This window comes from Leptopilina boulardi, unplaced genomic scaffold, assembly GCF_019393585.1.
Source record: "Leptopilina boulardi isolate dan_hultmark-lab unplaced genomic scaffold, ZJU_Lbou_2.1 LbouV2_258, whole genome shotgun sequence".
Lineage (NCBI taxonomy): Eukaryota > Metazoa > Arthropoda > Insecta > Hymenoptera > Figitidae > Leptopilina > Leptopilina boulardi.
In genome coordinates this window covers 1150756-1164938 of record NW_026137816.1, presented here as the reverse complement: position 1 = coordinate 1164938, position 14183 = coordinate 1150756, and the positions used below count along the sequence as shown (strand labels likewise).

General features: G+C 21.3%; 2 protein-coding genes across 2 annotated transcripts; one reads left to right on the top strand and one right to left on the bottom strand.

The window, feature by feature from the left end:
• Positions 1-374: 374 nt before the first annotated feature.
• On the bottom strand, positions 375-5038 carry LOC127280948 (upstream stimulatory factor 2-like). The gene is made up of 4 exons (XM_051304369.1): positions 4810-5038; positions 3980-4343; positions 3707-3859; positions 375-3599 (listed from the first exon to the last, which is right to left on the bottom strand). The coding sequence occupies exons 1-4, from the start codon at positions 4848-4850 to the stop codon at positions 3396-3398; spliced, it is 762 nt and encodes a 253-aa protein (XP_051160326.1). The 5' UTR covers positions 4851-5038; the 3' UTR covers positions 375-3395.
• Positions 5039-5451: 413 nt separating this feature from the next.
• LOC127280947 (protein germ cell-less) lies at positions 5452-10128 on the top strand. Its single transcript, XM_051304368.1, has 7 exons — positions 5452-5971; positions 6531-6654; positions 6816-6912; positions 7586-7955; positions 8085-8354; positions 8701-8919; positions 8984-10128. Exons 1-7 carry the CDS (start codon positions 5823-5825, stop codon positions 9204-9206), a joined length of 1452 nt encoding a protein of 483 aa, XP_051160325.1. The 5' UTR covers positions 5452-5822; the 3' UTR covers positions 9207-10128.
• The last annotated feature ends 4055 nt before the right edge of the window (positions 10129-14183 follow it).

Genomic DNA, 14183 nt, shown 5'->3' with positions numbered 1-14183 from the left:
TAGAAATAATTTTACAGCATTTAGAAAATTTTCTTCACTTAAAACATATTTAAAATCCACGAGGCAAATATAGAAAATATTCCCCAAGTTCTGAATTTTCATTTTTTCTTAAATAAAATAATTTGAATTTAATAAATTTAAAAAAAAATGTTTTAATTAAACTAATTTTTTTTTATAATTCCAATGATTGAAAAATGGGAATTTTCTTTTTTTAAAGAGTAATTTAAATTGCAAGTAACAAAAAAAAAAAAAAATTCAGAACTTGAAAAAAATATTTCACTTACGAAGAGAAGAAAAATATGAAGCTTTATTTTGGAGAATTTTGCTCTTGTGATGATTGAAATCAGAAATAAATGAAGATTTGGATATTGTGATTTGAAAAAAAAAAAAAACAAAAGATAATGACGTACTTACTTTTCATATTGGTACCAAGTGCCATTGATTGTTAAGTTTTTTTTAAAAAAGACTGAAGGCAAAATAATATTTGCTTCTTATAAGTGATTTGCAAGAAAAAATGCAAGAATAGTTGCTTAGTGTTATCTGGAAAAAATTTTAACGATATATAAAATCATTCATATCATTGAATTAAAATGAGAAAAGAAAATTCCATTCTAATCTTAAAAAAGAAACATGGAAAATTATTTTCGAATTTTTTTTTTTATTGTCACCTTGTTCATCATTGAAAAAAGTTCCAAAGTTTTAGATATTAATAATTTAATAAATTAACCAAATTTTTGTTTCGTGTTGATGAAAAGTGACATAATTAATATTCGAAAATTAATTTTTCACGGTCACTCTATTAAAAGCACCTTTTTCGAAATAGAGAGAAAGTTTAAATGCACAGAATTTAGAGGAGAAAAATAAATTATTGTTGATATCCAAAGAAAAAAAAAGTATCGAATAATGATTCGAAAAAAAAACTTTTGTAGAAAGTTGAACGAGTGTTGAGGAAAATTTGAGTTGTACGAATTTTCTATCTTTTTGATAAAATTTCATTTTCTTGTAACAAGGTTTTTGTTTTGTTTTTTTTTTTTTTGACAAAATAATTTGTCAAATATTTGAATTAAACTATAATGGAAATGTAAATATTGTGATTTTTTTTCATATATACAGAAGTAATGATAATACGAGCGATTTAAGATACATGCTTAACACGTTGAGAAAAGTGGTTTTTTATTTTGAAAAAAATTCATATTTATTGAACATTAAATTTGTTTTTCTTAAAAATTATCTCAAAATAATAATCACAAATGGGAAATATCATTTTTAAATAAAGATTTAACTCCAAATTAATTTTTTTTTTTGACTTAAAAATTCATGAATTAAAGTGAAAAATTAAATTAATTTATAAATTTATTTTTTCGAGTTTTTGATTTCAAAAATTAATTTTATCATGACAAAGACAATATATTGAGAAGGAATATAAATTCCTATAAATATAATGTACACAATATAACCAGTTTGATGGATTAGAGTAAGAAAAAAAAAATGTATTTGTCGTTGGAATACCTCTTGGCTTAAAGTTATTTTTATATAAAACAATTTCATTATAGATTTTTTAAAAATAAAAAAAAAAATAAACATTCAAATTTTCTTCCAAAATAAGTGCGTGAAATTTTTTTAAGTTGAAAATTACGCAATTTACTCGTTTCAATTTGTTAAATCTCAATGGAGATTTATTTTTTTTTTATATATATATCGAATCGAGGAGTTAAAGAATTGTTAATGGAGGATGTTTTTTTAAAATATTGTCAGAAGTGAGTTCAATTGCAACGATGACTTTGAGGCCAATGTAAAATACGTGATACGATGGACATATAAACAAATGTTACCGAAAAAAAAGTAACATAATCGTTAAACGTACTGCACAATTTCATACTTAGAAAATAAAAAAGAAAATTATAATCCTTAACTTCCATAGGTTGCTTAGGTAGCCATTAAAATACAAAGTTATAATCAGTAGTTTGTATTAAAATATAAGAAAAAAAAATTTTTTGCGACTTAGCAAAATCATCCATTTTTGAAGAATTAGCTTCTCATATTGTCATACTGTTTTTTCTATACATCGTATCATCATCTGCACTGTGTAAAAAAAAAAAATATAAAACTATAGAGGAAAAAAGTCATTAGAAAATTGCATTATAAAAAATACTGCTTTGGAAAAAAAAATATTATTCCTAGCAATGAAAAAAAAAAACAATGATAAAAATTGTAATAGTAGAATTGTTGTGTATCTATTTTTAAAGTTCTTGCGAGATTTTTAAAGGCCCGAGAGAGACAAACTGTTAAAATGTATTGTTTAATTGTTTGAAAAAGAAAAAAAAAAAATATCGTTAGTGATTTATCTCCAGAAATTCTAAGTTTTTATTAAAACAATTGTAAATAAAGTTGTACTTTACAGTTTGTAAATAACAGAAGGCGAATGAAACATTCTAAAAAAAAAAAAATAAGAAAAAAATCTTCCTAAGTTATATATTTGTATATTTATAATTAAATTTCATTTTCACGTCTCGTATTCGAGCCTAATATATAATAACGATTTGTTCGTTCGATTTATAGACAATTATTTTGTTTACAATATTATGTACAGTTCGAGTTTTAGAATTATTGAAATTGTTTCTATTATGAAGAAATATATCTAAAAATATATATATATATATATATATATATATTAAGTTGAATCTGTGTAAATAAACATTTTATAATGTATAAGATACATTATTTAATTTTTTTCTCAGATCCCTTTCTTCTTTTTATTTTTAAGTTAAATTTACAATAAGGCATCAAAAATCATCTAATTAAAATTTTATAAATTAATTTCTCTTAAAGTGAAATGCAATTTTTTTTTATTATATTTTTTTCTCTATATTCTTAATGTCTATTTTTTTTAATTGAACGATTTAAATTGAATTATTTTTAAATATCACTAATTTTCATTTAACTTTTTAATTATTCAATGAATCGATAGTAAAATTGTGTATTATAAAATACATTTATTTCTAATTAACACAAGAATACTTTTAATTCATACAAACAGTGAAAGAGAGAGTATATACTTGAAATTTTGAACGTTTAAATGAACGAAATTTTGTTTATTAAACTAAATTTATCTATTTTCAGTATTATATATTTCATTTTTCTTTTACTTACATTCATTGTTTAGTTTACTATTTAAAATTAATATTAGTAATTATTTTATTACAAAAGTAAATGCATTTTTTAATGTAATGTAAAATAAAATAAAAAACCAACAAAAATGTGAATAAATTTTTACAATATTGAAAAATCATTCAATTGAACGTTCAAAATAAATATAATTGACAGCTTGTGAATTTTATATTCGTAAAAGCAATAACATAACAATTTTTTTTTTTTTTTTTTCTTTTTTTCAAACATTAAGTACCCGTTTTCTCATCAGCTTCGGAAATTTTGCTCTTTAAGTAAGAATTTTCTTTTTTTAATTGAGCAATAATTTGACGGAGATTTTGTACTTCTTGCAAAAGATGCTTATTTTCGACAACTCGTCGATCGAGAGTTTTATTTGTTTCTTTTAATTCTTTTATGTAGTCACAGGCACGCGATAAAATTCCTCCTTTACTCTAGAAAGAAAAAAAAAACGTTCTTCAATAATTTATTAAGAAATCAATTCTATAATTTTAAATAAATGAAAAATATTTAGAGATTTTTTTATTAAAATTTATCTTACTTGTGATTCAAAAATGTTTTTACTGTCACCAACTTCATTTGCATTAGTTTTATATTTTGGTAAAAGTTTTCCCAACATTGTAATCCAAGTATTTATTTTATCTCTCCTTCTTCTTTCAACTTCATTATGAGTAGTTCTTCTTTTGTCATCTCTCTTTGAATAAATGAACAATTTTCATTATTATTATTATTATTATTATTATTATTATTATTATTATTATTATTATTATTATTATTATTATAGTAAATAATTATATAAGAAATATTTGTTTACCTTTTTGGAAACTGATTCTTCGGAAGAATTTATTTGAATTGCTTGAGTTGCATAGGAGTCGTCATTATCAGTAATAACATAAATTTTTCCATCATAAGGACTGTGCATTACTTGATAGGGATGTAATATTGAATTTGGTACCATAACTTCAATTGGTCTATTTGGATCTGTTCCATCAATTTGCAATAATTCTTTTTCCTCATCTATGTCTACATCTCCACTAGTATAAATGTTGCCCTCGTATTCATGTAAATTCTCATTTATTTCATTGTCATCATCGTCATCGTCATCTTCATCAATACATTTTATAAATTGTGATTCATCCAAAATAACACTAATATTCTCTTGGCTATTTTCCTCAAAACTAAAAAAAAAGAAACATCAATTTTATTTTATATTTCTTAAATATTGAAAATTTCAAAAATTACCTTTTTTACATAAATAATAATTGAAGAAGATAAAAATAGTTTTTTGAAATAAATTTTATATTCTTGAAAATTTAATCGAATATTATTTATTTTTGTAAATTAAAGGACTTAAAGTCCTTTAATACAAAAAATATATATCTACATATATAAATAATATTTACAAAAATATTGTAAATATAGATATAAAATCAAGTTTACTTAGAAAATATTAAACCTATAATTTTATATTTGATAAAAAAAAAAGTTGAAAATTTAAATTAATAAAATGTATGTAATTTAAAAACTAACATTTCCTTAAACTTGGAAAATAAATAAATATTGCGTTTTATGAGAAAAATATCTTTAATGAACAGACAATTAGAAAATAAAGTTTATATAGAAATCTAAATTAATGTAACTTACCTTTCATTGACTATTTTCAACTTATCATTGGATATATCCATTGTTAAACAATAATTCTATATTTATTTAATGTAAGTGAAATTCACTTTGTTTGATAATGGATGTTTCGGCGTGCCCATCGTGTACATTATCCAAATTTTACTCAGTGATTCTCAATGGATATACAAATGAAAGTTTTCATAATTACGTTTACTAATCGTTATTTGTTGCAAGAATTGAGCACAACTGTACGAATTATTCTATTCTGCTTAGGCCTTAACACAGTAACCATAGGGTAATTTTTATTTATTGTCAATTGTTTTAAAAAAAAGCCTTTAAATACTATATAAAATATTAAAAATCTTTAAAACTTGTGCTTTTTTAAATATATTATTAATTTTAAAAAATAATTTCATAAAAAAAAGAGATGCAGAATCAATAATCGAAATTATCGAAAATTCTCGAATTAAGGGCATCGGTGGACAATTTACTATATACAACTTCTTAAATGTGACACTGGACAATTCAAATAATTGTCACATTTCAGACGTTCTTCTTTACTAAAATGCTTTATCATCTTCAAAGTTTCACATTACGGAAGTTATACCTTATCCTTGATTTTTACCTACTCAACACTAGATTTTAGACATGTTTTTATTTTATTAATCAAGAAGTGAATGTATGGGTCGTTAAGTAAACATTGACGTCCCATATAAAAATAACAACTACAGCTGTTTGAGTTTTTTCTAATAAGTCTCATTCAGTCTGTTTACATTCACTGTTGCGGTGTGTTCAAACCATTAAATCAGGGATGTGATCATCAATGATTATAACTACATACAAAAGTGAAATTTAAATGTGAATCTTTTCACTCAAAAGAAAGGTGCTTTGTGATTTTTTTTTTTTGTGCTGCGATATATTATCTTGACAAAGTATTGCTTCCTAATGATAATAATTAATATATACTAAATAAGAAATGATAAATAATTAAATACAATCTGATCGGAAATTTAAAGTAACAAAAAAAAAAAAATATGGGAGGTTACGCCAGCAGATTTATTTTTAATATGTCAAATATTGCGGTGAATTCGGTATATCGAGGTCGTAAAAGAAAATGTATTGAAGAAGATGAATTAAATTCGGAATCTGATTTTATTGACAGAACAATGCAAACACCAAAAAGGTAAAAATCCCTTATCATTATTAATAGTAAATATATAATTACTAATATTATCACATTTCCAATAATAAGAAAACAACATTTAATATTTTAAATAATATTCAATTTTTCACTCTTAATTATAAATATATTTAAATAACATCCCTATTTGCTAGATGAATTGTCTTTTCTATATTGAAGAAATTAAATTTATTTTAAAATTAAATAAAAGAGTTGAGAGTGTACAAATTTTTTTATTATAATGATATTTATTTTCTTACACCTTGATTCGCGGCACAAAAATACTTTCGCTTTTTGTTGGGATGACAACATCGTTACATTCGTCCCATCCTTCGTAACATCCATTACACATATTATGCCCTACAAACCTATGCACACATATATTATTATATACGTAACACTCACACATATTAATAGGTTCAAAAAAGTTAAATTTCCATTTTAAAATTAAACTGCAAACATAGAAAAAAATTTATTTATTTCTTCTAATTATGTCATAGAAATGAATAAATATTAAAACAAATTTAATGAAAATTGTTTTCTCTTTTTTTTTTGTTTGCAGGAGAAAATTATTAACAACAGCACAATATATATATAAGACATTGTTTTTAGAAGAAAAGGGCAGCGATATCACTGTACTTATTTTAGGAAGAGCATGGAGATTACACAAAGTTTACATCAGTCAAGTAATTTCTTGAAATATCTAAAATTTAAATGATGTAAAGTATTAACATTAAATATAATAACGATTAATTATATAACTTTTTGTTTCTTTAAACACGAATTGAAAATTCTCATTATGTTAATTTAAAAAAAAAAATAAGTTTACATATTTTGTTGTTTTTAGAGCCCGTACTTCTGTAGCATGTTTTCTGGATCCTGGAGGGAAACAAATGAAAAAGTTATTATGATTCCGATTGCTGACTCAAACATCACTTTAGATTGTAAGTAAATTTATATTTTATTTTATTTAAACTCTTAATATTTTTATATTTAAATTTTTTAAATTCCAAATTTACATCTTTTTTCTTTTCTTAAAAAATTGATTTTTGTCTTTTTTTTTCTAAACCGTAGTATGTAACTAAAGTTTTATTTATCAGTATTTTCATTTCAAAATAATGAAATTTTTTTGTTTTTTTTTTTTTTTTTTAATTTACACACAAGAGATAACGCTTTAAAGTGAAAGTTTCTCTTTGGTCAGATATCTTTCATGGCTAAGATTGTACTGTTTTGACCTACATTAAATATACCTATATTTGGTAACATCTTACACCTTAAGATGTAAACAAATTTAAAATAGTCATACTTTAAAAAAAAAAATTAAAAATAAGAAGTAAAAAAAGAAAAATTTCAGATTGATTTTTAATATAAGTTATTATTGTAGATATAATTAAATATCAATCTAACTTTTGGTATCTTGATTGATAATGTGTTATTTTATTTATTTAAATTCAATTGTAAATAGATTTGATCATCTTTTTATATTTGTAAATAAATTAAAAAAGTAGCATTTAGTTTTTTTTTAAATTTATTGAAAAATTTTTAGTGTTTGGTTTTTTTTTTTTGTATTAAAAAAGAATGATGAATTTTTTTCTCATATTAAATATTTTGCAATAGCATTACAGATGGTATTGGGTTCATTTTATCAAGATGAAGTTACACTTGAACCAAAAGATGTAGTTTCTATTTTGGCAACAGCAACACTTTTTCAACTTCAAGGTCTAATTGATCAATGCACAGAAATTATGATCGAGACGACAAATATCAAGACTGTTGTTCCTTATTACAATGCTGCGGTTTCTTATGGTGTTTCACCAGTAAAGTCAGCGGCAAAAAAATGGTTAGAAGTCAATTTACTTGGATATGGATGGTTACATCCAAGTTTTTTACGAGAAATTACATCTGAATTGATGACTGAATTAATCTCAAGTCCCGGTTTGGTTGCAATGCAAACTGAATTTTGCGTTTACATGATGCTTCGAGTTTGGTAAGTTTAATTTTTTAAACATGATTTCAAAAATTATTTTTGTTTTAATTTTTTTTACAAAAATGTCTTTAATTGATTAAAAGTTGTTGACTTTTGATAATTTCTTATTATGAAAATTTCTTTTTAAAGGCTATTTGTGCAAATTAGTAATAAAGAAGAGACAGTGCAAATTGATGAATTCTTCAAAAATCACTCGTGGACAGAGCCCTTTTTAGGAACGGAAGATGGAAAATTTTATATCACTCCATTTAAATCATTAAGATATAAATATTTGTTATTACACGATCAAGATGTAAATATTCTAAATAGTGATAATTTAATACCACAAGAATGGCTTTACGACGCATACAAAGAACAATGGCTACATCTATTGCGAATTGATGCCAACAAAGATAGAGGGTAAGAAAAATTATTTTTTTCCTTTTAAAAAATATTTATTCTTTAATTTACAATTAATTTTTGTATTAATTTATATAAATAACGTTATTGTTTTTCTTTTTCTTTTATTATTTCTGAAAATTTTATAGGACTAGTTCTTATCAAACTATAGATAAATTTATTAACTTTAGATTTAAATCTCGTAATCATACGACATTTTCTTGATTAATTGACATTAGATTAACTGTATTTTTCTTTAAATAATAATTTTATTTTAGCTTTCAGTATTAAATTACATATTTCAAACTTTTTTCTTCAAAAATTAAAAAATTTCTATTTCAAATTTCATTTATTATTTTTGTTTTAGGCCAAAGTCAATAAACGATGAAGAATTCTCAAAAGAGTGCTTTCGATGTGGCAGATGTGTAGACAGACCTGGTGAACATGTTTGGAGATGGACTGCTTTTCATTTTGGATTAGATCTTGTTGTATATTTGGACACAACATCACTTAAAATTAAAAGAAATCACAGACTGGATACAGATCATATCAAGGCCAATCATAGCTTACATAATATAATATTAAGGTGAGATTTTATTTTCAAAAAAAAAAAATAAATAAATAAATAATTTTAACGATTTACTTTTCAGGGTTCGTTTAATATCACTTAATGAACAAAGACAAATTAATCATATGCAAGACTCAGGAATGCTTAGACTATCTCTTCACAAGAACGAAGAGAAACAGGTAATGATTCTTGATAAACAATTGACTTATCCTTTAAGTGTTTCCGTAAATATGCAAGTAGTTACCCCTTTTGTGACAAACGAAGACGAAAAATCAACAACAATAACAATTGTCTCGGATACATAGCTAACGGTTGATCTCTTAGCTTTTTAAATAACACGATTAAAATAAAATTAAATAACATAAGAAAAAATCATTTTCATTTAGAATGAGAAAAAAATTTAATTTATCGTGAAGTGTGAAAAGCAAAAGAAAAACATTACCTCAATTAATATGTTTATTGAAAGAGAGATAAATGAATATTTGAGTTCAACTCATTTACATTATCTAAAGTGTAATAATTTTGTAAAATGTACATAATGATGCTTTTTTTTTTTACTTAACTCATTTTTACAAATTATTATTGATGGCTGTTTTTGAATTTTACAAAAAAACAAAATTTATATACACATTAATCGTGTGTATTGATCTATTATTATAAAGATATTTTGTGCAATTAATAAAACAAAAACTAGTCTGAAGGATATTTTCAAATAAACAGCGAAAATATTAGTTTATAAGTGAAAAACTACGTTCATTTTAATCGTGAAATTATTCAGGAATCGCTTAAATTTTTTTTTTTTTTTTTTTTTTGTTTTGAACGGTGCGAGTATGTGTAGCTTAATTTTCGTTTTCAAGATAAATTTAATTTCTAATAAATTGCTAAAATTTAAATATCGAAATTGTTTATGGTTTAATAATAATTACTTGATTTAATTTAAAAAGTTGACACATTTTTTGGTAATTGAAAGAAAAAAAATTATTGTATTTTTTTCTGAAAATTTATGCCATAAATAGCTTTCTAGTCTTTATAATATTAAAATTTGTATCTTTATGCTGGCATATATGGATACAAAAGTAGAGGATTATTCTTGAAATAATTTTTACAACTATTTTTGTAAAAAATTTAATAGCTAATATAAAATATTTTATCAATGCATTATAATTATTATTTAATGTTTATATTATTTTTTTTCAAGGAATGATAGAAAAAAAAAATGTTCAAAAAAGCGCAAAATCATTTTTTGAATTATCATTATAGTGTTAATTAAAATTCTTAAAAGAGATAAAACAGTATCAGTTATTTTGAAAAAATACTTAAACATATTATTTTATAATATTTAGATATATAATATATATTTTTCATGTAACAATAAAGTTTTTATATTTTTTTTTGTACTTCTATAAATCTATAACGGTTTTAATCCGTTTTTAGTGTAAATATAATTGTCATTCCAAATTTACAATTTTTCAATGTTCCTCTTTTTTACCATTATATAGAAATAATCATTTTTGTTGTGATATTTTAAAATACATCAAACAGAAGAATGAATGGTTTAATTATTAAAAAATACATTAGATTTGTCGCAATTTTGATTTAAAAAGAAAAAAGCATAAAAAAATTGTTTTATTTATATATGAAATCCAGAATTTATTGCTGTATTAATTAATATATAACAAATATTACCATTTATCTGTAAATTCTTCAATGTTTCTTTGTAAAATATTATAATATGAAAATATAAAATCTACGTTTAGAATCTGCCAACGCTATGTGTCAATTAAAATGACGTTCTGGAATTTATCATAATATTCATTTAGTTTTTATTCCCATAGACTTTTATTATAAAAGAAATATTCAAAATTACTTAAAAATGTTATAAATTTAAAAGAAAAATTTAATTCACATTTAATGTGTTCCTGTTAATAAAAATTAATTTTTAATATGATAAATTCTAGAAAAGATTTGTCGTATTTAATTTTCATTAAGAAATTAAGACAAAATCGGTGCCTTCAAAAATCTATAAGTCTCTTTCATATTCATAAAATGTATATATATATATATATATAAAAAATATTAACGTTTTTTTTATTAACTTTTTAAAGAAATTTTTGCTTTTTTATATTTTAAAATTGTAATATATGTATCGAAAAAAATTAATTACTAATTATAGTAAGGGCCAGAGTAGTTTGGTACATAGGTGAAATATTTTGATTTATTTAGAAAAGAAATTGTAAAAAAAATGTAATTTGGTTGTCCCTTTTTTTTAATATCGTCTTATTTAAAATATTTCAATAAAGTGCATTTCTGCTCTCGTCCCCTTTAAAATTTGATAATTTATATCATATAAATAATCTTTGCTATCGAGTAAACTAGAAAGATGTATTTTACATTTTATAATAAACGATTTATAAAAAAAATAAAAACAATAAATTCTATTTAATTATTTAATCATAGTAATAATAATATATCAATATTTTATTTAATTTAACAATGGAATAAATAAAATTCAAATTATGATAATAAAATTTTATTACCTAATCTCATCTGTAGTTGTTTATTTATATAATGTAAAAACAAATTATTAACAATAAACTCATGGAATGAAACTGAATAATCACTGAAATACATCAAAACCAAAAACATTATTTACAGGCATTTGAGTGTAGCGTATATAATATTTTTCGAGCTTATGCAATAACAATACTCTCTATTAACACGTAACAAATCCACGCATATTAACATAAATTTACATTAACTATATATTATGATGTGTACAAGATATTTTTCATTTAAATGTTATATTCCTATATTTTCTTTATGACACATTAAAACAAATTTTTATTTAAGAAAAACAAAAATGCTTATCACAGGTGGAAGATGACTGTAAAGTAAAAAAAAAAAAAAAAAAAATTCACCTGATATGTATACATAAAGAATTTTTATACGAATAAAAGCGACATTAAAGCTAAAACAATTGTAAAATTAAGCTTTGAAAAATTTGTAGTTTTATAAGATAAGTATTGAATTTTAAAAGAATTCTATAATTGTTTCGTTTTATTGTTTAATTTTGCTATTCATTTTTTTTTTGCCCGAAAATATAACAAAAATTTTGTCAACATTTTTATTAATAAAAATAAAACAATAAAAAAAAATTGCAAAAAATTTTATAATTAAATATTTAAATATTCTGAAATATATCAGAAATTTTCTAATTTTCAAATATAAATACATAAAAAACAATATTGTTTATTCTTTTTTTTAAAAAAAGAATTTTCTCATCGTTTTTACAATTTTTTTTTTTTTGTTAAAATCATTTTTTATGTAGAAATATAAACACTTTTTTTTGAAATATTTAACATATTCAATATAATTAGTATATGTATAATAAAATTCAAATAAGCTTTTTGACACTTATATTTATAATTTACATTAAGCTACGTTTCATAAAATTATTATCGATAAACACGTTTTTTTTTTTTAAATTTAGTAAACAGAATGATATTTTTTATTCGAAGTTTTGTTATAGTGCTTCATTTTATAATACAATAAAGTGTTTTTGACATAATTAACAAAGACACATTTTTTTCAAATACATTTTGGAAGAATATATAATTATATATATATAGAAGTCAGTCAAAGATTATGTAAGAAAATATACTTTTATCAGGCAATATTATTATTATTTTTTTTTTTTATAAATATTAAATCTACAATATGTAACAGCTGAAGACATATAAGACACTGTGTATTCGACAGAAACATTCATTTTAAACATAAAATTTATTATGATCTCATGAAAAAAGAAAAATAATTTTTCATATTATATAAAAAAATCTGACTTTTTCTTTTACTACAAAATTTTTGAATTTTTGCAATAATTATATAGACATTTTTACAATTATAATAATATACATATTATAAATAATTTAATCACTGACCGTAAAAACAACAGGACTAAAATTAAATATAACATATTTTTTTTCTCTTAATAGCACAAGTTTTTGGTTACTATTATAATATTTAACTGTTAATATTTTATTGTTATCGTAAATAAATTTTATGAATATTAAAAACTAAAATAAAAATTGTTTAATTAAACTTTTAAATGTTTATGACTAATAAAATTATGCTTAAAATAAATAAAAAAAAATATTATGCAGGATTCACAGTCTATTTTCCTGATCATATATTTTTGTTTTAAGAAAATTAATCTCGTATGAAAAAAAACTTTATATTTACCAATTTTTTTTCACTATTTTTAATTTAAATGTTGCATGCCTAGATTGTAGAAAATAATAAAACTCATGTTTAAAAATCCAAAATGGAAATTATTTTATATTTTTTTATCACTCATTACTTATTTCCTTAAAAATTTACTTTTGTTTATTTTTAAAATGTTATTCTTACTGTGAAGCCTGTATTATTCTACATGCATTTATATTTATATAAAACATAATTTATTGAATAAGAAAGTTCTATAAATCCCTGATTTTTCCTTGAAATATTGATTTTTTTTTCATAAATAAATAGAAAAATATAGAACTGATTTTTCCTCTGAAAGAGATTTCAATAAATTGAATTTAAATTCATTATATAACATGCTATATTGATAAAAAAATGATTCAATTAATACAAATATTATTGTAAAGTAATAACTAATATAAACCAGAGACAAAATATCGTGATAAGAAATATCAGGAATTTAATACTTTTTTATTAATTTGAATAACAAATTTTAATATTTTTTTTCTAGTTTTACTGTAAATATATATATATATATATATATTATTAAACTTGAAAATTACTTATTAATATTCTTTAGTAATTATTATCGCTATGTATTAGTAATTTTACTGAAAATTATTAATCCAAATTAAAATTTAAAAAAAATATATATATATATTGGTAACTCGATTTTTTGTATAATTAAATTAAAATTTAATATTTTATTAACTAAATTAAATTTACACTAACAAATTCCTGCTTTAATACAAATTAGTATTACTTTCATATAAATTATTCAAAGTTGAATTTCTAGCATTTTTTTTTCGAAAATCATTCCTTTATCTTTAAAAATATTGGAAAATTTTAATTTAGTCTTGAAGTTTTTATAGTTAATGATTGGAGAAATTAATTATTATAATCTATTATTGAAATGTAAATAATAATTATATTTGAAATAAAAATTATTTACATTTGAATATAAAAAAATTATTAATATTGTAAAATTAAATTTACAATGATGACTTGTGGCTATAGTAAATAAATGAATACATATA